The 21,815-nt window shown below is 42.2% G+C and overlaps 1 protein-coding gene across 1 annotated transcript in view; it reads right to left on the bottom strand.

The window, feature by feature from the left end:
• Window positions 1-21,815, bottom strand: part of LOC135095686 (nose resistant to fluoxetine protein 6-like) — a 55,911-nt gene that overhangs the window by 24,625 nt on the left and 9,471 nt on the right. Inside the window, exons 2-7 of the mRNA XM_063996694.1 lie at window positions 17,018-17,170; window positions 16,650-16,779; window positions 9,476-9,698; window positions 7,891-7,997; window positions 2,874-2,965; window positions 2,443-2,551 (exon numbers count right to left, since the gene is read on the bottom strand). Of these exons, the coding sequence (XP_063852764.1) occupies window positions 2,443-2,551; window positions 2,874-2,965; window positions 7,891-7,997; window positions 9,476-9,698; window positions 16,650-16,779; window positions 17,018-17,170 (814 nt within the window). The remainder of the gene's footprint in view (window positions 1-2,442; window positions 2,552-2,873; window positions 2,966-7,890; window positions 7,998-9,475; window positions 9,699-16,649; window positions 16,780-17,017; window positions 17,171-21,815) is intronic.

Raw genomic sequence — 21,815 nt, 5'->3', positions numbered from 1 at the left:
GTTTTTAAGGGTTTAACAGGAACTTTTTTTCCTTTTATGTAGGAGGGACACTGGCCAAGGGCAACAAAAATCCAATAAATAAAAACCCCACTGAGATGCCATTCCCAGAAAACGGTCCAAAGCGGTGGTCAAAATCTGAAGGACAACTGTCTCGAAACATCCCTCTTGAAGGAATCCAAGTCATAGGAAGGTGGAAATACAGAAACAGGCAGGGAGTTCCAGAGTTTACCAGGGAAAGGGATGAATGACTGAGAATACTGGTTAACTCTTTCATTAGAGAGAAGGATAGAATAGGGGTGAGACAAAGAAGAAAGTCTTGTGCAGCGAGGCCGCGGGAGGAGGGGAGGCATGCAGTTAGCAAGATCAGAAGAGCAGTTAGCATGAATTAGGGGTAGAAGACAGCTAGAGATGCAACATTGCGGCGTTGAGAGAGAGGCTGAAGACAGTCAGTTAGAGGAGAGGAGTTGTTGAGACGAAAAGCTTTTGATTCCACTCTATCTAGAAGAGCGGTATGAGTGAACCCTCCCAGACATGTGAAGCATACTCCATACATGGACGGATAAGGCCCTCGTACACAGTTAGCAGCTGGGAGGAGGGGGGTGAGAAAAACTGGCGAAGACGTCTCAGAACTCCTAACTTCATAGAAGCTGTTTTAGCTAGAGATGAGAAGTGAAGTTTCCAGTTCAGATTATAAGTAAAGGACAGACCGAGGATGTTCAGTGTAGAAGAGGGGGGCAGTTGAGTGTCAATGAAAGAAGAGGGATAGTTGTCTGGAAGATTGTGTCGAGTTGATAGATGGAGGAATTGAGTTTTTGAGGCATTGAACAATACCAAGTTTGCTCTACCCCAATCAGACATTTTAGAAAGATCAGAAGTCAGGCGTTCTGTGGCTTCCCTGCGTGAAATGTTTACTTCCTGAAGGGTTGGACGTCTATGAAAAGACATGGAAAAGTGCAGGGTAGTATCATTAGCGTAGGAGTGGATAGGACAAGAAGTTTGGTTTAGAAGGTCAATGATAAATAATAAAAAGAGAGTGGGTGATAGGACAGAACCCTGAGGAACACCACTGTTAATAGATTTAGGAGAAGAACAGTGACCGTCTACCACAGCAGCAATAGAACGGTTAGAAAGGAAACCTGAGATGAAGTTACAAAGAGAAGCATAGAAGCCGTAGGAGGGTAGTTTGGAAATCAAAGCTTTGTGCCGGACTCTATCAAAAGCTTTGATATATCCAAGGCATCAGGAAAGGTTTCACAAAAATCTCTAAAGGAGGATGATCAAGACTCAGTAAGGAAAGCCAGAAGATCACCAGTAGAGCGGCCTTGACGGAACCTATGCTGGCGGTCAGATAGAAGGTTGTGAAGTGATAGATGTTTAAGAATCTTCCTGTTGAAGATAGATTCGAAAACTTTAGATAGACAGGAAATTATAGCAATAGGACGGTAGTTTGAGGGATTAGAACGGTCACCCTTTTTAGGAACAGGCTGAATGTAGGCAGACTTCCAGCATGAAGGAAAGATAGATGTTGATAGACAGAGCTGAAAGAGTTTGACTAGGCAAGATGCAAGCACAAAGGCACAGTTTCGGAGAACAATAGGAGGGACTCCATCAGGTCCATAAGCCTTCCGAGGGTTTAGGCCAAGGGCATGGAAAACATCATTGGGAAGAATTTTGATAGGTAACATGTAGTCAGAGGTTGGAAGAGAGGGAGGAACAAACCCTGATTCATCCAAGGTAGAGTTTTTAGCAAAGCTTTGAGCGAAGAGTTCAGCTTTAGAAATAGATGAGATGGCAGTGATACCATCAGGTTGAAATAAAAGAGGAAAAGATGAAAAAGCAAAGTTACTGGAGAAGTCATGAGGGGACTTAGATCTTGAAAGACTTTGACACTTTCTATTAATGAAGGAGTTCTTGGCTAGTTGGAGAACAGACTTGGTATGATTCCGGGAAGAAATATAAAGGGCATGAGGTTCAGGTGATGGAAGGCTCAAGTACCCTTTGTGGGCCATCTATCTATCATGTATAGTACGAGAACAAGCTGCAACAGTAGCAAGAACAGCAGCAGCAGCAGCAGCAGCAGCAGTGGTAATATTATTATTATTATTATTATTATCATTATTATTATTATTATTATTATTATTATTATTATTATTATTAGTAGTAGTAGTAGTAGTAGTAATAGTAGTAGTAGTAGTAGTAGAAGTAGTAGTAGTACTAGTAGTAGTAGTAGTAGTAGTAGTAGTAGTAGTAGTAGTAGTAGTAGTAGTAGTAGTGGTGGTAGTCTATCTATCCATCTTAGACCTGTCAGACCCTTGTGAAAAAGGACAGTAAGAGTATCAGTAGTAGTCTATCTATCTATGTTGGCCCTGTTGGCCCGAGGTTGAAAGGGACACAGAGATGTAATTAGTAATAGTAACAGTATCAGTCAAACCAGCCAGTCACCTCAGTGCATGCAGGCAGGTGATGTTTCCCGGACTGGTCTTGGGATTCACCTGGAGTATCTTGCCCAGGTTGGTGTAGGCCGAGAACACCAGCAGGTAACGGAGCACACCTGTGGGGGGAGTGGAAAGGTGAGTGAGTGAGTTACAGGTAAGAAAAGGTGAGGAAAGTATTGACCCGTATTCTGAAACGCTTTGTTCTCTCACCACGGCTGTCTTCTAAGGCCACAGAGATGATCAGCCGGTTTCTCAAGAGGATTTCTCTGGTTATTATGAAAATCTTGTTAATCTGTCAGTAAAACCATCCTAAAAAATCCGTGTCACTTCAAGTGAAAATAATGGAGGTGCGGCACAGAAGTGTTTCTGAATAGTCTTGAGTCAGATGTGTCACACACCGAGTAGTCGGTGTGTTGCTGACCTGCTCTCACTGTGTACCTTTGGCCAGGTGTTGCTTGGCAGTGTACTCCAGGTAGATGTCCACCACTGAGGCACAGGTCACCAGTCCAAGCAGGAAAGTGACCAGAGACCTGAGGAAGGGAGGAAGAATATTGTATCGCTCACCCACACACTCAACATTTCATTAATACACTATTTTTTTCTTTTAAATTCCAAAATAATTTAGACATTTTTATACTGAATCCTCTCAAATACACACGTTTTCCTTTGCTTACCAAAAACTTTATTTTAGACAAACTGAACTCATACCCAATTTTTCCTTTGATCCCCATATCACTTAACTTAGATGTTTACCTTTATATTGAATCCTCTTAAGAAAAAAAAAAAAAAAAAAAAAAAAAAAAAAAAAATATATATATATATATATATATATATATATATATATATATATATATATATATATATATATATATATATATATATATATATATATATATATATATATATATATATATATATATATATACTCGTAAGTCCTTCACTGCCACATAATTTTTTCTTTCAATCACCAAAAACTTTACTTTAGACACATATTATGGTACACTCTTAAACATATACAATATGTCTATCTATGACAGAGATGAAGAAAGACAAACACATACAGTGCTCACCAAAAGTGTTTTCTAGGTGACATTTATTCTATCACTGCTGCATTCATCAACAACAAATAAATACTTAAATACATTTTCCTTGCCTTTGTACTTCGTACACCATCTATGACGTCTCTTCACCCCTCTCAGTTGTTCTGGCAGTGACAGGGCAAAGTTTTATAGTGTTTCAGGCGGTATTTATGCCTACATCACAAATTATACCATGCATTGTCACACAAGGTCAACTTGCCCCTTGCATTCTCCCGCGCTTCACATTAATGGTCATTTAGCAAATTTATTGTAATTAGATTGACTAATGATTTTATTGAAAATGCACACTATTTTTTTGGCAATATTGTTACGAATATCATCACCGTCTAATAATGCATTTGGGTGGGAAGAATGTGGTAGCAGGCTGCAGTGTGTCAGCTGCTCTGCTCAAGATCACGTAGTTGCTCTGAGATACGCGCTCCTCTTGACAGTGCAGTAGTGCTTCATGATATGCCTGACAAACAGCTGACCAAGGATGGTATCTCAAGGAAAGTTACATTAAAGGATGCATGACACCATACTACAAAAATTACATAAATAACTGGCATTACCAATTGTCTAGTGCGGATGTGGATAGTGAGGAACTGTGATAGAGGCGCTGCTGACTCTCCAACCCACAAACTTTGCTCCGCGAGACCAAGAAAGGTTTCTGATCGGGGAAAGAGCATTGTGAAAAGGGAGTTGAAAAAAAAAAGACCTTCACCTCACAGGTGGCTTTTTGAAGAACAATAAGGAGTTGTTTCGGAATGTGTTGACAAAGACGGTTAGCTGGTGCATTCAAGACCTGGGCTACAAGAAGTCACTGAGTCTATGGAAACAGTTTCTCACAGAGATCAAGTTTGGCGTGAATGACTTGGTAATGAAGACTGGCTTGATGTGCTGTGGAGTGGAGAAGCAACGTTTACAGTGACCTGTAACAGAGGTGGAAGTGTGCGTCACCATAAGGTTAGTAACCCCCTTGACCCTCGTCACCTCTGTGAAACAGTAAAACACTCATATTCATTGTCGATGTGGTGTTGATTTTCTGAGAGAGGGTTAGAGAACTTAATAGTTCTGCTAGCAAATGTTAAAACATTTAATTTTAACATTTAACATGTATATTATGAACTGCTAAAGGATCATTTGTGTGATGCGGTTGAGAATGCCAGGGCCAATGTGCACCAAAAAGACGATGCTCCTGCTCACGCTGCAAAATCTGTGAGGCAGTGGCTTTATGATTGTGGTGTCAGATCCATTCATGTTTGGCCAGCAAATAGCCCTGATACCCTATGAAATCTAAAAGGCAAGAACCTCAGCACTCTAATGAAGCTAGAGGCAATGATTATAAAGTTAGGGACAGAAATACCACCTGAAACACTACAAAACCTTGCCCCATCACTGCCAGCATGACTAAGAGAAGTGAAGAGATGTTGTGGATTGTGTTTGAAGTACTGGAGGAAAGGAAAATGCATTTAACTTTTTATTTGTTGACGAATGCAGCAGCGTTAGAAAAATGTTACCCAGAAAATACTTTTGGCGAGCACTGTAATCCTCTTAAATATCCAACTTTTTTTTTTCTTTGTATTGTGTGATGTATTTGCTTAGTAGTAATTTACAGGACCTGAGCTACACTCGTGGTCTCGTCTCCATAGCTACACTTGTCCAGTTTTTCCTTAAATTTGTGCGTACTCATTGACGATACTGCATTCTCACATACATTCTCACTCACTTCCAAACTTCTATATTTCTCTGTGGGAAACCATATTTCTTGATGTCACTGAAGCATCTTCCTTTTCTTATTTTTTTTTTTTGCTGTCTCTTCGTGTGTAGCTGGTATTTCCTACTTCGCTTAACAATAGTTTCTCTTTATCTATTTCTTCCATTTAATTCACAATTTATAAATTAGTATTAAATCTCCCCTTCCTCTTTGATCCAGTGTTGGGAGATTCATTTCCTTTAACCTTTTTTCATATGCTACTTCTTCCAGTTCTGGAAACATCTTCGTTGTCATCCTTTATATCCTTTCTTGTTTTTTTTTCACGTTTCTTCTTGTGGAGAGACCACACTGTTTCAGCATAGTCCATCTTTGGTCTAATCATAGAGGTAATTATCATTCTCATCATATCTTTATCCATGTAGTGGAATGCTGTTCCAAAATTTTTCACCATTCTATATGCATCTTTGAATATCTTTTTTTTTTTTTTTTATGTAGGAAGAACACTGGCCAAGGGTAACAAAAATCCAATAAAAAAATGCCTACTGAAATGCCAGGCCCATAAAAGGGTCAAAGCAGTAGTCAAAAATTGATGAATAAGTGTCTTGAAACCTCCCTCTTGAAGGAATTCAAGTCATAGGAAGGTGGAAATACAGAAGCAGACAGGGAGTTCCAGAGTTTACTAGAGAATGGGATGAATGACTGAGAATACTGGTTAACTCTTGCGTTAGAGAGGTGGACAGAATAGGGGTGAGAGAAAGAAGAAAGTCTTGTGCAGCGAGGCCGCGGGAGGAGGGGAGGCATGCAGTTAGCAAGATCAGAAGAGCAGTTAGCATGAAAACAGCGGTAGAAGACAGCTAGAGATGCAACATGGCGGCGGTGAGAGAGGCTGAAGACAGTCAGTTAGAGGAGAGGAGTTGATGAGACGAAAAGCTTCTGATTCCACCCTGTCTAGAAGAGCAGTGTGAGTGGAACCCCCCAGACATGTGAAACATACTCCATACATGGACGGATAAGGCCCTTGTACAGAGTTAGAAGCTGGTGGGGGGGGGTGAGAAAAACTGGCGGAGACGTCTCAGAACACCTAACTTCATAGAAGCTGTTTTAGCTAGAGATGAGATGTGAAGTTTCCAGTTCAGATTATAAGTAAAGGACAGACCGAGGATGTTCAGTGTAGAAGAGGGGGACAGTTGAGTGTCATTGAAGAAGAGGGGATAGTTGTCTGGAAGGTTGTGTCAAGTTGATAGATGGAGGAATTGAGTTTTTGAGGCATTGAACAATGCCAAGTTTGCTCTGCCCCAATCAGAAATTTTAGAAAGATCAGAAGTCAAGCGTTCTGTAGCTTTCCTGCGTGAAATGTTTACTTCCTGAAGAGTTGGACGTCTATGAAAAGACGTGGAAAAGTGCAGGGTGGTATCATCAGCGTAGGAGTGGATAGGACAAGAAGTCTGGTTTAGAAGATCATTAATGAATAATAAGAAGAGACTGTGTGACAGGACAGAACCCTGAGGAACACCACTGTTAATACATTTAGGAGAAGAACAGTGACCGTCTACCACAGCAGCAATAGAACGGTCAGAAAGGAAACTTGAGATGAAGTTACAGAGAGAAGGATAGAAGCCATAGGAGGGTAGTTTGGAAATCAAAGTTTTGTGCCAAAGTTGCAAAGTTTCTAAGAGTTATAAAGAGCCAGGAGGATTGTAAGGGGCTACAGAGAGATTTGGATAAAATTTATGCCTGTATATCATTTATGTATATCTGAAACATAATCGGTGCTAATACAGATCCTTGTGGTACTCCACTTGTAAATTCACTCCAGCTTTGAAGCATTATCTCTGATTATTGTCCTCATTTGTCTGTTATTTGTCAAATAGTCCTGCATCCAACTTAATATTTTGCCTTTTTATCTTCCTACATTTTCCAGTTTCCATAGTGGGCTCATGTGTGGTACCCTGTCAAATGTTTTTTTTTTTTTTTTTTTTTTTTATATCCAGATATACAACACCCACCCATCCATCTTTCTCTTGCACCACATCTATCACTCTTGTTATATAAGCTCAGCAGGTTTGTAGCACATGATCTTTTTTGTCTAAATCCAAATTGTTCTTCTCATTTGTTTTTAAGTACAATTTCACAGAGTTTACTTATGATGCTAGTTGATGGTACTGGACTGTATTTTATTAGCTCCATTTTATCACCTCCTTTATTGATAGGTATTGAATTGTCTCTTTTCCATCCTTAGCCACTCTTCTTTCGTTCAGCGAACTATATACCATATTTCAGATTGGTTCCACCAGTTGGTCTTTACATTTTTCCAATACTTACCCTGACACACCATCTGTTCCCATTGCTTTTCTAGCATCTAAGTCAGTTAGCAACTTGTAGGTTTCATATTTTTGTACCTTAATTTCATGTAACCTCTCATTTGACACTCCACCTGTAGGAGCCACAATCTGCTTCGAATCTAAAGCTCTCATTCATAACTTCGATCATCTCGTCATCTTCATATGCCCTTCCGCCTCTTTTTAACTGAACATTACTGTCTCTATGAGTGTGTGTGTGTGTGTGTGTGTGTGTGTGTGTGTGTGTGTGTGTGTGTGTGTGTGTGTGTGTGTGTGTGTGACAGACAGATAAACAGACAAAGATAAACACAAACACTCACATGAATCCAACATCCGCGTCCGTGAACTCCACCTCTTCACCCTGTGCAGAACACGTGAACAAAGAAGGGAAGAATCCATGTGGCAGGAACACTTCAGTGAGGCTGTTCTGTTGGGGGTAAGGCAAAACAATAACATAAGAACATTAAGGGGGAGAGAGAGAGAGAGAGAGAGAGAGAGAGAGAGAGAGAGAGAGAGAGAGAGAGAGAGAGAGAGAGAGAGAGAGAGAGAGAGAGAGAGAGAGAGAGCAAACAAACACAATAACTGCCATAGCCATGATGCCCATATCGCCCCCGCCTATAGTGTCGCCTCTCACGATGCCCCACTGCCCACGGCTTAAGCCGCCCACTACCCAGTTCCTCGCGTTAATCAGGACAACGCTCGCCTTGTTCGTGACTATGACGAAGGGCTGACGTAGCAGAGGACTGAGGAGATGCTATGTCGGACTAATAGCTTGTTAATGACCTCTGGTGACCCACCCAGAGTTGTGCGCTAGATGGACACAAGAATCTTAAATACGTGCGTAAGGGAATGAATATCGAGTGTGCCCTAAGGGTAAAGTGAATCTTAGGCCCTTAGTGATGAAAAGTAGACGAGCGAACATTCTGGTGATCATGTCTCTTAAAGGAAGAGATGATTCTATTAGCTAGTCGGATTTTAGACCATAAGGATAGCGATGTATGTAGCAGTTTATGTAGTTCGCCGCCGCTGTAGTTATGAGTGAATATAAGGTGAAGCACAGAACGATCCCTCAGACCTCAGTCAGACAACGAGAGTAGAGTGTTACAGTTTTTGGAAGTTGTGCACATTCAGGTGCACCATGAGGTCTCTGGCTGTTCTCTGCCTCGTCCTTTTCGTAAATAATACATAGAAAAATTTTCCTGTGTGCCTTGAGTGTCTCGATTTTATGTGTGTTCGGAAGAATGTGATTTTCATATATTTTATGTTTCATGTGATGATTTAATACTAGACTGTGGTGTGTGGCATACTTTCTGTGGCACTTCGCATGTAGTGACCACATATTTAATTGTCTTTGATTCTGCATATTGTGTTTTGCATGTTGTGTTTGATTATTTTATTATGTGATTATGCTGTATGTGCATTTATATGTATTTATATGTTTTTATGTGTTTGATGAAGAGTGATGCGTTACTGAATGACCTAATTTCACTGATGAAGTGCCTTAACGTACCGTCAATGATAAAGTAAAGGACTTGCTGATTTGTCGGTGCGGAGTTACCTGAAGTTTTATTGACTTGTGTTATGATGTGGAGGTATTGTTTGTTATTACCTGCGTGTGTTTTTGGAATGATTTTTACTGGTTAATAAATAATTAAAGCTTTTCTGAGCTGCGTTTAGAGCTTACTCGCTGTGAGCCCATGGCATAATCACTTGGTAATCTGGACTTAGTATTGAAGTGCGGATCCAGTACTTGGTCAGTACAGAGACATGCAGCTGTTGCATAACACTAACTCACTACCTACAGGTGAGTTACAGCGGTTATGACTTATCATAAAAACATAAGAGCTATACTTCATAAGAACATAATGTAAAATAACCTAACCTAACACCCCCAAGCCACCTCACCTGCAGCTCCTCCTTGGTGCACACATCCGGCATACAAGTGTCATACTGCACATTCCCGTAAGGCACCGCTAAGGGCACCGCACTCGTCCGAGGCTCCCACGCCAGACTCCCCAGCAGTGCGAGGTCAGGCTTACCAAGATGGCGGCGGAGGTATTCAAGGTATTTGTTTGCTGGGTCTGTGTGTGATCTTGTATCCTCTCCCTCCTCCCCGGTGATTTTTGTTCTGTTTGGGGTGTGGTAGGTTAGGTTAGGTTAGGAGGTGATGAGAAGGTATGGTTAGGAGGAACTGGGTTTTTAAATAGGGTATTACATAGTGGTTGTTGTATTGCATGTAGTAGTAAATAGTAGCAGTAGTAGATAACAGGGGCTGACACAGTAATCAAGTTGTTAGTACATAATCTGTAAAGAACTTTAAAAGAAAATTAGGCAAATAGTACGGCCATTTTTTTATTTTGATTTTTATTGCCAAGGGCAAAAAAAAAAAAAAAAGCCCTACTGAGATGCCGGTCCCCGAATAGCGTCCAAACAATAATAAAAAAATAAAGGATAAGTGTTTTGAGACCTCCCTCTTGAAAGAGTCATAGGAAGGTGGAAGTACAGGAGCAGGCAGGAAGTTCCAGAGTTTACCAGAGAAAGGGATGAATGATTGAAAATACTGGCTAACTCTTACATTAGAGAGATGGACAGAGTAGGGGTGAGAGAAAGAAGAAAGTCTTGTGCAGCGAAGCCGCGGGAGGAGGGGAGGCATGCAGTTAGCAAGATCAGAAGAGCAGTTAGCATGAAAATAGCGGTAGAATATAGCAAGAGATGCAACATTGCGGCGATGAGAGAGAGGCTGAAGACAGTCAGTTAGAGGAGAGGACTTGATGAGATGAAATACTTTTGATTCCACCCTGTCTAGAAGATCGGTATGAATGGAACCCCCCACACATGTGAAGCATACTCCATACATGAACGGATAAGGCCCCTGTACAGAGTTACCAGCTGGGGGTTGAGAAAAACTGGCGGAGACGTCTCAGAACACGTAGCTTCATTGAAGCTGTTTTAGCTAGAGATGAGATATGAAGTTTCCAGTTTAGATTATAAGTAAAGGACAGACCGAGGATGTTCACTGTAGAAGAGGGGGGTAATTGAGTGTAATTCAAGAGTGGATAGTTGTCTGGAAGAGTGTGTTGAGTTGATAGATTGAGGAATTGAGTTTTTGAGGCATTGAACAATACTAAGTTTGCTCTGTCCTAATCTGAAGTTTTACAGAAATTAGAAGTCAGGCGTTCTGTGGGTTCCCTGCGTAAACTGTTTACTTCCTGAAGTGTTGGATGTCTGCAAAAAAAAAAAAAAAAAAAAAAAAAAAAAAAAAAACGTGGAAAAGTGCAGGGTTGTATCATCATCGTAGGAGTGGATAAGGCAGTTTGGAAATGAAAGCTTTGTGCGAGAATCTATCAAAAGCTTTTGATATGTCTAAGGCAACAGCAAAAAAATCATCAAAATCTCTAAAAGAAGATGACCAAGATTCAGTAAGGAAAGCCAGAAGATCGACAAAATGAACTGTCTTGACGAAACCCATATTGGTAATCAGATAGAGGGTTGTGGAGTGATAGATGTTTAAGAATCTTTCTGTTGAGGATACATTAAAAAAAGAAAAAAAAAAACACTTTAGACAGGCAGGAAATTAAAGCAATAGCACGGTAGTTTGAGGGATCAGAACGATCCCTTTTTAGGAATAGACTGAATGTAGGCAAACTTCCACCAAGAAGGAAAGGTAGATGTTGACAGAAAGAGCTGAGAGAGTTTGACAATGCAAGGTGCAAACACAGAGGCGCAGTTTCAGAGAACAATAGGAGGGACCCCATCAGGTCCATAAGCCTTCTGAGGATTTAAGCCAACGAGAGCATCATTGCGAAGAATTTAAATAGGTAGCATGTAGTCAGAGGTTGGAGAAAAGGGAGGAACAAGCCCTAAATCATCCAAGGTAGAATTTTTAGCAAAGGTTTGAGTGAAGAGTTCAGCTTTAGAGATAGATGTGATAGCAGTGGTGCCATTTAGTTGAAATAGTGGAGGGAAAGAAGAAACAAAGTTATTGGAGATGTTTTTGGCTAGGTACCAGAAGTCCCGAGGGGAGTTAGTTTTTGAAAGATTTTGACACTTTCTGTTAATGAAAGAGTTTTTGGTTACTTGGCATGGTTCCGGGCAGAGATGTAAAGCACATGAGATTCTGGTGATGGAAGGCTCAAGTACCTTTTGTGGTCATGTATAGCACGAGAACAAGGTGTCAAGACACGATCGATACCAGAAGAGCAGTCCCCAGATGAGGACTCCCAGGCTGGTGGAAGAGTCGCCATGATAATTTTTAATTATGAGTGAAGTGTGTGTGTGTGTGTGTGTGTGTGTGTGTGTGTATGTGTGTGTGTGTGTGTGTGTGTGTGTGTGTGTGTGTGTGTGTGTGTGTGTGTGTGTGTGTGTGTGTGTGTGTGTGTGTGTGTGTGTGTGTGTGTGTGTGTGTAATTAGGTGCTTGTAGTTTTGTGTGAAGGAAGAGAGTTGTCTTTTAGAGGGCAGGCGGTGACTGCTCCCTTGTGTTTTGAGACACAAAGTGAAATGTTCAGTGAAGTCACAGCTGTGTTTAGTGACAGGTTTACAGCACCCCTGATCCAGTGTTTTAGACCTCACTGGGAGTAATTATCGTTTCGGAAGGTGCCTAATGTCTCCTGCTGTTATTATTATTATTAGTCCCCTTTCACACGCTGCCACCAATGGCTGCCACTAGTTGCCTCCCATAGTTTGCAATGGAGTTTTTCATTCAAGGCCATAACAGTTGCCTGTGCAAGTAACTACACTTACATTGTCTCGCAACCAGTATTTGCAATTCACTGTTGGGCACTGTTTCAAGTGCCCCATGGCTAATTCGGACCATTCACTATTACCAACTCAGCCCACTTGGTGGGCCATCAGATCAATTTAACGTTCACCAATTACAACAAACCAAACCAGCTCAACCAAGATACCACGGACAACACACGCACAAACATATTCTTGTGAACAGCCAAACTATTACAAGCAACATACGCACGAACATAATCTTTGAACTTCGATCTCGCATTTAATGCTTGTCCTCAAATTTAGGGAGCCTATAACAGCAAACAAGACATAACGTGATCAACAGTTTAGATACTTCCATCTTGCATTCAGTGCTTTTCCTCAAATTAAAACAAAACAGGTTACAGCTGGCGACGCTAACAACACGTCTGATCAGTGCTTGTTGTGTTGGGATTCAGCGAGGCCCATATGGCTATGTACAATGGGAACATTTGGCTTAAGAGAAAAGATGCTACATACCACCAAATATCTTAATTTTATTTCTCACATGGCGAACTATGAAAATTTTTTACGAATGATTTTTGATAAAAAAAATCTTTAGCATATAACTCAATAGTTCACCGAAGGTATCCACCGTGGTTTGTGTTTGCACAGCAAGACTAAAAAAAAAAAAAAAAAAAAAAAGCACGCTTGTCAATGAATGCATTGTTGGTAAATCCCACACATCTTTTCAGTGAGGAAAAGATGAGGTCTTGAAGAGGAGAGGTGGTGTTCTACAGATTAAAAATTAAATTTAAGGCCGCGAATGTTGCAGTTAATGAAGAAAAAGTTGAGGGGGGGGTGTCAAGACACTTAGGGTCGTTATTAGAAGAGCAATCTGATCTTGGGACATTTGTGGTCCCCTCCCCAGATGGGGACTCCGAGGGTGGTGTAGGAGTCGCCATGATAATTTTGAATTTTTGAGTGAAGGGTGTGTGTTATTAGGTGATTATAGTTTTGTGTGGAGGAAGATAGTTGTCTTTAGAGGGCAGGATGTGACTGCCCCCTTGTGTTGTGAGACACAAAGGGAAACGTTCAGTGAGGTCACAGCAAGGTTTAATGATAAGTTCACAGCACCCCCTGATCCTGTGCTTTAGACCTCACTGGGAGTAATTATCGTTTCGGCAGGTGCTTGCTGCCTCCTCATGACACAAGCAAAACTTGCACTGAAGATGGAAAAAATGGTGCCATTAGATACAAGGACAATTCCTGCTGAAAGTTCAGGTCTGATATGGCTGGACACCGGAGCAGCTCCTGCTGACGACCCCACAGCTTCTAATCCTCGTGCCCGACATGAAGCCATAACCTAAGAAAAAGTGCCATCATCAACACAAAGAAGGAGGCATAAGCTAACAGACATCTTAGGTCATGCATACACGGTGAAAAGAAAAGCACATGCTGGTGTACACTGGAGATGTGCTGTGAGGAATTAGAATTCAAACTGCGGAGCCACAATAAAATAAATAAATGAGATGTACGTCAGAGGTCATAACCTTTATTGCCATTCCTCAGAAGCATGCCCTGCGATAATAAGTAGAGTTTCACCCCTATTTAAAAAGAAAACTGTAGAAGACTTGTTTCGTTCAGCAACAGATATCATAAAAGTGGTATTTCGAGACAAAGTTGATCCTCATGTGCCCTAAAGCTCTTTACCAGCTCATGAGAACTTTACTCGTCAAAGAAATCATGAGTGCAGGGCCACACGACCAGCTGAATCTCTTGATTTAACTTCTGAAATAAGTAATAATAACATTCTTCAAAATTTTCCGCAACATGGCATTATTATTGGTGACAGACGACATTTGTTATTCACACATGAACAACGGTCACTGCTTAACAAGGTATTGGTATGCCGATGCTACATTTCAAAATAGTGTGATACCCTTTCACTCAGCTTTTCAGAATTCATGCATATGTACAGTGTGATAGCAATATGCAACAAAAACCACTGCTGTTTGCACTGATGTCTAGAAGAGACACAGAGACGAAAAGAAAGTATTTCCAAAGATTAGAAGAACGTCCAGAGAGGAACTGAGAGTGGAAGAAATTATAACAGTTTGAGGAAAGTGTCTGGCATGCAATTTTCGAGCTGCCTAATGGTTTTATTTAAGGATTAAGGATGTGGTTTTCATTGGAAATACGCAACATAGAAGAAATTCAAGATCTGAGTCTGCAAGCATTGTATGAAAGTGGTGCTGGGATGGATCCATAAATACCTGAGAAAAGTCCTTTCACTACCACATGTGCCAGCAGGACACACAGAACTGTCTTTAAAGTTTTATAGAAAAAGCAAAAGCCGTTTATCACTTTTAAATCTTCTGGATTACATCAGAAACACCAAGGTCATGGTGCGTGTTTGGCAGAAGCATCCGCACCGAGAATGATGTAGAAAGTTGGCACCACTGCATCAATTTGAAGGCACGCAAAGGACGACTGAGCTTTTACCTCCTCATGAGGCTCCTTCACAGCTAGGCCAGACTTGTTTCCCTCCAGGTGAGGCTGCTCTCAGATGGCAAGGTGCTATACAAATGAGCAAAATACGCAAGACATCACAGACAATTAGTAAGTCTCTGGGAGCAGTACAATGCCGGTGACAGATCGGCGTATGATTTACTACGAGCTGCATCACATCACATCATTGTGTGTCTGATAGCGATTTTTTTCCTTTTCTTCTTTTATTGTTCTTTATTTCAACTTAAGAATTGCACGATTAATTTGATTTTATTTTCGTTCCATGTAGAGTTTAAGTTTTATTTTATTTTATTTTTTTTTAATATATGTTTCATACAGGGTATCCTTTTATCTTGAAACTTACAGACATGCATGGAATGAAAATATGTTTTGTAACTTGTAGAACATATTTTGTATCGGGACAAAAATGACTTTAGTATCAATATAATAAATGTAATTCATGTCTTAACAAATATTTTCCTTTTTTGTACACTACAACAGGCCAAGCTGGTAAACATGATGGGGCTAGTTGGAATGGGTGGGCCGACTTGGTCATGTGCTGAGTTGGCAAAGGTCCGAGTTGGCCTGTAACCCTGTTTCAAAAGGTAGCCTTTACACGGAGCCACCTAGTGACGCTACTGTGGTTTACAATGCATCACTGCTCAGTGACAGGCCACACTGGAGCAGCACCAGACGTCTGCCATGGCAAGGAGAAATAGTGGAGGTGAACATTGAACATCTTGTTGTGAAGCACCAGGTCAGCAACTGCATTCTGTGTACAATTAGTAACGCAGCCTGTGTCCATTGTAGAGAACAGAATGTGATATTCATGTGTTCTCATGTAAGAGCATCTCCTCTCTCTCTTGGCAGATCAGACAAATAACCCGTTGTATGACTGACCGACTCCTTTCCACTAACCAGAAGAAGACACACCACCAGGCAAGGGCGGCCACTGCTGGCTGGCACCCATCAGATCCTTGCACACCAGTGGCAGCATGTGGAAAGGGCGTGACACATCACACATCATACAGGTCCTGCTACCAATGTGCTTACTGACTAACTTATCACACCAACACTCAGTGTGTTGTGGCACCGCAACATAACGGCTTTTACGTGATGATCTTGCAGTTTACTCTTAATTCTTCCAACACATCACAACACAATAACACAAAGGCTATAATATGGTAACCTTGTAGTATTTACCCTTTATTCACCAGCAGCACAACACAACACAACACAACACAACACAACACAACACAACACAGCAACACCACACCCAACACAGCACAGCAATATCACACCCTATAACACAACACATCACACCTTACAACACAACACAGCAACACATCACACCTTACAACATAACATGACACAACACACCTTACAACACAACACAACACATCACACCTTACAACACAACACAACACATCACACCTTACAACACAACACAACACATCACACCTTACAACACAACACAGCAACATCACACCTTACAACACAACACAGCAACACATCACACCTTACAACATAACATGACACAACACACCTTACAACACAACACAACACATCACACCTTACAACACAACACAACACATCACACCTTACAACACAACACAACACATCACACCTTACAACACAACACAGCAACACCACACCTTACAACACAACACAGCAACACATCACACCTTACAACACAACACAGCAACACATCACACCTTACAACACAACACAGCAACACATCACACCTTACAACACAACACAGCAACACATCACACCTTACAACACAACACAGCAACACATCACACCTTACAACACAACACAGCAACACATCACACCTTACAACACAACACGACACAACACAAAGTCCCTTACATGGAAATCCTGCAGTGTTTGCCCTTAATTCTTCCGCCGGGGGAGGCCGCAGTCACACACTCGTCATAGAAGCCAGAGAATGGATTACCCAAATACTGTCCATCTGTTGTCTTCCCCCAGGAATCAACCACTGGAATACGTTGTTTTTGTTTTAAGAAGGTTTTATAAAAGAATAAAAGCTACTGTTGTGTGTAAATGGACTTTCTGCATTCTCTCATAACATTTCTATTCACCTCTCTAATGTAGGATACCAAGTATTCTCAATCTTTTTATCTTATCTCACCCTATTTAGTCCACTTTCCTAATGAGAGTTAACTAGTATTCTCAGTCTTTGTACTTTACACTTTCTCATACTGTCTGTCACTCACTGTGCTCGGCCCACATGGCAGAGGACGAGTTGGACGCCAGGGCCGCGGCCATCTCCCCCAGGGCCCTGCCGCAGGGGCTGGAGGGTGACACAGCCACAGGGAGGTACATGGCACCCACATCCCTAGCCACCTGCCGCACATGATCGGCGCCACCTGCAACGACACGCCATTAGCCAGTGACACGAGATTAGTCTAACCTAACCTAATCTACCATTAACCTAATCCAATATACCCTAGCTTAACTTAACCTAACCTAACCATCCATTCTTGCCACCCACCGCACATGGTTGGCACCATCTGTTATAAAAACGCAGCACTGATCAACAATATATGTAGCCAATCCTAGCATTATTTTTTTTTTTATGTAGGAGGGACACTGGCCAAGGGCAACAAAAATCCAATAAAAAAAAATGCCCACTGAAATGCCAGTCCCATAAAAGGGTCCAAAGTGGTAGTCTAAAATTGAAGGATAAGTGTCTTGAAACCTCCCTCTTGAAGGAATTCAAGTCATAGGAAGGTGAAAATACAGAAGCAGGCAGGGAGTTCCAGAGTTTACCAGAGAAAGGGATGAATGATTGAGAATACAGGTGGACAGAACAGGGGTGGGAGAAAGAAGAAAGTCTTGTGCAGCGAGGCCGCGGGAGGAGGGGAGGCGTGCAGTTAGCAAGATCAGAAGAGCAGTTAGCATGAAAATAGCGGTAGAAGACAGCTAGATATGCAACATTGCGGCGGTGAGAGAGAGGCTGAAGACAGTCAGTTTGAGGAGAAGAGTTGATGAGACGAAAAGCTTTTGATTCCACCCTGTCTAGAAGAGCAGTATGAGTGGAACCCCCCCAGACATTTCAAGCATACTCCATACATGGACGGATAAGGCCCTTGTACAGAGTTAGTAGCTGGGTGGGTGAGAAAAACTGGCAGAGATGTCTCAGAAGCTCATAGAAGCTGTTTTAGCAAGAGATGAGATGTGAAGTTTCCAGTTCAGATTATAAGCAAAGGACAAACCGAGGATGTTCAGTGTAGAAGAGGGCGACAGTTGAGTGTCATTGAAGAAGAGGGGATAGTTGTCTGGAAGGTTGTGTCGAGTTGATAGATGGAGGAATTGAGTTTTTGAGGCAATGAACAATACCAAGTTTGCTCTGCCCCAATCAGAAATTTTAGAAAGATCAGAAATCAAGCATTCTGTGGCTTTGATGCATAAACTGTTTACTTCCTGAAGGGTTGGACGTCTATGAAAAGACGTGGAAAAGTGCAGGGTGATATCATCAGCGTAGGAGTGGATAGGACAAGAAGTTTGGTTTAAAAGATCATTAATGAATAATAAGAAGAGAGTGTGTGACAGGACAGAACCCTGAGGAACACCACTGTTAATAGATATAGGAGAACAGTGACCGTCTACCACAGCAGCAATAGAACGGTCAGAAAGGAACTTGAGATGAAGTTACAGAGAGAAGGATAGAAGCCATAAGAGGGTAGTTTGGAAATCAAAGTTTTGATGCCAGACTTCATCAAAAGCTTTTGATATGTCCAAGGCAACAGCAAAAGTTTCACCAAAATCTCTAAAAGAGGATGACCAAGACTCAGTAAGGAAAACCAGAAGATCACCAGTAGAGCGGCCTTGACGGAACCCATACTGGCGATCAGATAGAAGGTTGTGAAGTGATAGATGTTTAAGAATCTTCCTGTTGAGGAACAGATTCAAAAACTTTAGATAGGCAGGAAATTAAAGCAATAGGACAGTAGTTTGAGGGATTAGAACAGTCACCCTTTTTAGGAACAGGCTGAATGCAGTCAAACTTCTAGCAAGAAGGAAAGGTAGATGTTGACAGACAGAGCTGAAAGAGTTTGACTAGGCAAGGTTCAAGCACGGAGGCACAGTTTCGGAGAACAATAGGAGGGACCCCATCAGGTCCATAAGCCTTCCGAGGGTTTAGGCCAGCGAGGGCATGGAAAACATCATTGCGAAGAATTTTAATTGGTAGCATGAAGTAGTAAGAAAGTGGAGGAGAGGGAGGAACAAGCCCGGAATCGTCCAAGGTAGAGTTTTTAGCAAAGGTTTAAGCGAAGAGTTCAGCTTTAGAAATAGATGTGATAGCAGTGGTGCCATCTGGTTGAAATAAAGAAGGGAAAAAAAGAAGAAGCAAAGTTACTGGAGATATTTTTGGCTAGATGCCGGAAGTCACGAGGGGTGTTAGATCTTGAAAGGTTTTGACACTATCTGTTAATGAAGGAGTTTTTGGCCCCGAACCATGCCAGCCTTGGCACGGTTCCGGGCAGAAATATAAAGTGCATGAGATTCTGTTGATGGAAGGCTTAAATACCTTTTATGGGCCACCTCTCTACCATGTATAGCACGAGAACAAGCTGTGTTAAACAGCTTTGGAAGGTTTAGGTCGAGAAAAAGAGTGAGGAATGTACGCCTCCATGCCAGACACAATCACCTTTGTTATGCACTCAGCACACAGGACTGGTCTCGGACATGGAAGCAGTAGTCATTCCAAGGAAAATCAGCAAAATACCTCCTCAGGTCCCCCCAACTAGCAGAGGCAAAACGCCAGAGGCACCTTCGCTTAGGGGGATCCTGAGGAAGGATTGGAGAGATAGGACAAGATACAGATGAGATTGTGATCGGAGGAGCCCAACGGAGAAGAAAGGGTGACAGCATAAGCAGAAGGATCAGAGGTCAGGAAAAGGTCAAGAATGTTGGGCGTGTCTCCAAGACGGTCAGAAATACGAGCAGGGTGTTTCACCAATTGCTCTAGGTCATGGAGGATAGCAAAATTGAAGGCTAGTTCACCAGGATGGTCAGTGAAGGGAGAGGAAAGCCAAAGCTGATGGTGAACACTGAAGTCTCCAAGAATGGAGATCTCTGCAAAAGGGAAGAGGGTCAGAATGTGCTCCATTTTGGAAGGTAAGTAGTGAAAGAATTTCTTATAGTCAGAGGAGTTAGGTGAGAGGTATACAGCACAGATATATTTAGTTTGAGAGTGACTCTGTAGTCGTAGCCAGATGGTGGAAAACTCGGAAGATTCAAGAGCGTGGGCACGAGAGCAGGTTAAGTCATTGCGCACATAAACGCAACATCCAGCTTTCTATCGAAAATGAGTATATAGAAAGTAGGAGGGAACAGAAAAGGGGCTATTGTCAGTTGCCTCAGATACCTGAGTTTCAGTGAGGAAAAGAAGATGAGGTTTAGAAGAGGAGAGGTGGTGTTCTACAGATTGAAAATTAGATCTTAGACCGCGAATCTTGCAGAAGTTAATGAAAAAAAAGTTGAGGGGGGTGTCAAGACACTTAGGGTCGTCGACAGAAAGGCAGTCCGACCTGTGGCCATTTATGGTCCCCTCCCCAGATAGGAACTCGGAGGCTGGTGTAGGAATTGCCATGATAATTTTGAAATTTTTGAGTGAAGGGTGTGTGTGTGTTATTAGGTGCTTGTAGTTTTGTGTGCAGGAAGAGAGTTGTCTTTAGAGGGCAGCCTGTGACTGCCCCCTTGTGTTGTGAGACACAAAGGGAAACGTTCAGTGAGGTCACAGCTGTGTTTAATGATAAGTTCACAGCACCCCCTGAACAGTGCTTTAGACCTCACTGGTAGTAATTATCGTTTCGGCAGGTGTCTACTGCCTTCTCCTATGCCATTAACCTTACAGCAACATGTCATTTAATCTAACAATTACCTAATGTAATTACCTAATTAATCTAACCATTACCTAATAGCAAAAAAGAATTTTAGTATATATCAAGATAATAGCCAGTTTAACAGGCAATTCTTACAAAGTCATCGGATAGATCCTTTTATTCTATGTATTTACAAACAAAATAATTGTTGCGATGCTGTGTGTATGTGTGCGTCGTGTGCAGCGCTGGTGAGAAGTGGAGATCCGCGTTGCAACGCTGCTGAAACTACAAGCCGTGGTGATGCTGAGGATAGGTGGATGTGAGGGCGCTGGTTGGCTGGAGCGCCTGCCAACCAGAGACGAGTCGAAGTTATATCACGGGCCACCGCCGCCGGAAAGAGAAAGAGAGCACTCGTTTCCTGCCTACGCTACACCTGTGCCGACAAGTTGACGCTCCCGTTACGTTACGCCACACTACGACACTCGCTGCTTGCTACTCCCCACTGTGCGACTCTGCTCCCCAAGGCACGTTGTGAGGATCACGTGCACTGGCAGTTTGAGAAAGTCGCTACCTGAAGCTGAGGTGTGTGCGCGACACCTACGTAATTTCTAACGATGTAGACTGCGGGCGCAAGCAGTTGTATGACACTTCCTGCATGGTGCGACGCTACCTGTGTGGTGAGACACATTACTCTGCGATACTGGACGCTGTGTTGAGTGAGGCCGTGCGGTGCGTGTCTTGGTTCTACTGTGACGTGAACTGTGTGCCATGTGCCCTGTAGTACCGCTCTGTGCTGTAAGTAAAAGAGTGCCATTTAAAATTATGTCTCTTTACCCTCCCGTCTCAGTAGTCTGTTGAGTCCAGACAGTGAGCGTGTGTGCCTGGCTCGCCCTTCGCTAACCAAACAGAAACCCGACGACGGTGTGGATCCCTGTTGTGTGCTGACTGCCCCTAGGCTGCTGCTGCTGCGGTAAGGAGTACATGAAGGTTGAAAGGGGCTGTCACTACAATATGCACAGGAAATTTTTAAATTTTAACTGGTTTCCGGGAGTGCCTGGAGCAACACACCCACCACCCTCGAGCAGTCGTCAACTGTAACTTTGTGGGAGGCCAAGGAAGTGTGTGTTCATGCATGCGTGTGGCAACATTTATGCGCCAGCGTGAAATAGTTCACGCTGCTTGG

The sequence above is a fragment of the Scylla paramamosain genome, unplaced genomic scaffold (genome assembly GCF_035594125.1).
Source record: "Scylla paramamosain isolate STU-SP2022 unplaced genomic scaffold, ASM3559412v1 Contig1, whole genome shotgun sequence".
Taxonomy (NCBI): domain Eukaryota; kingdom Metazoa; phylum Arthropoda; class Malacostraca; order Decapoda; family Portunidae; genus Scylla; species Scylla paramamosain.
This window is presented reverse-complemented; position numbering and strand designations above follow the sequence as displayed.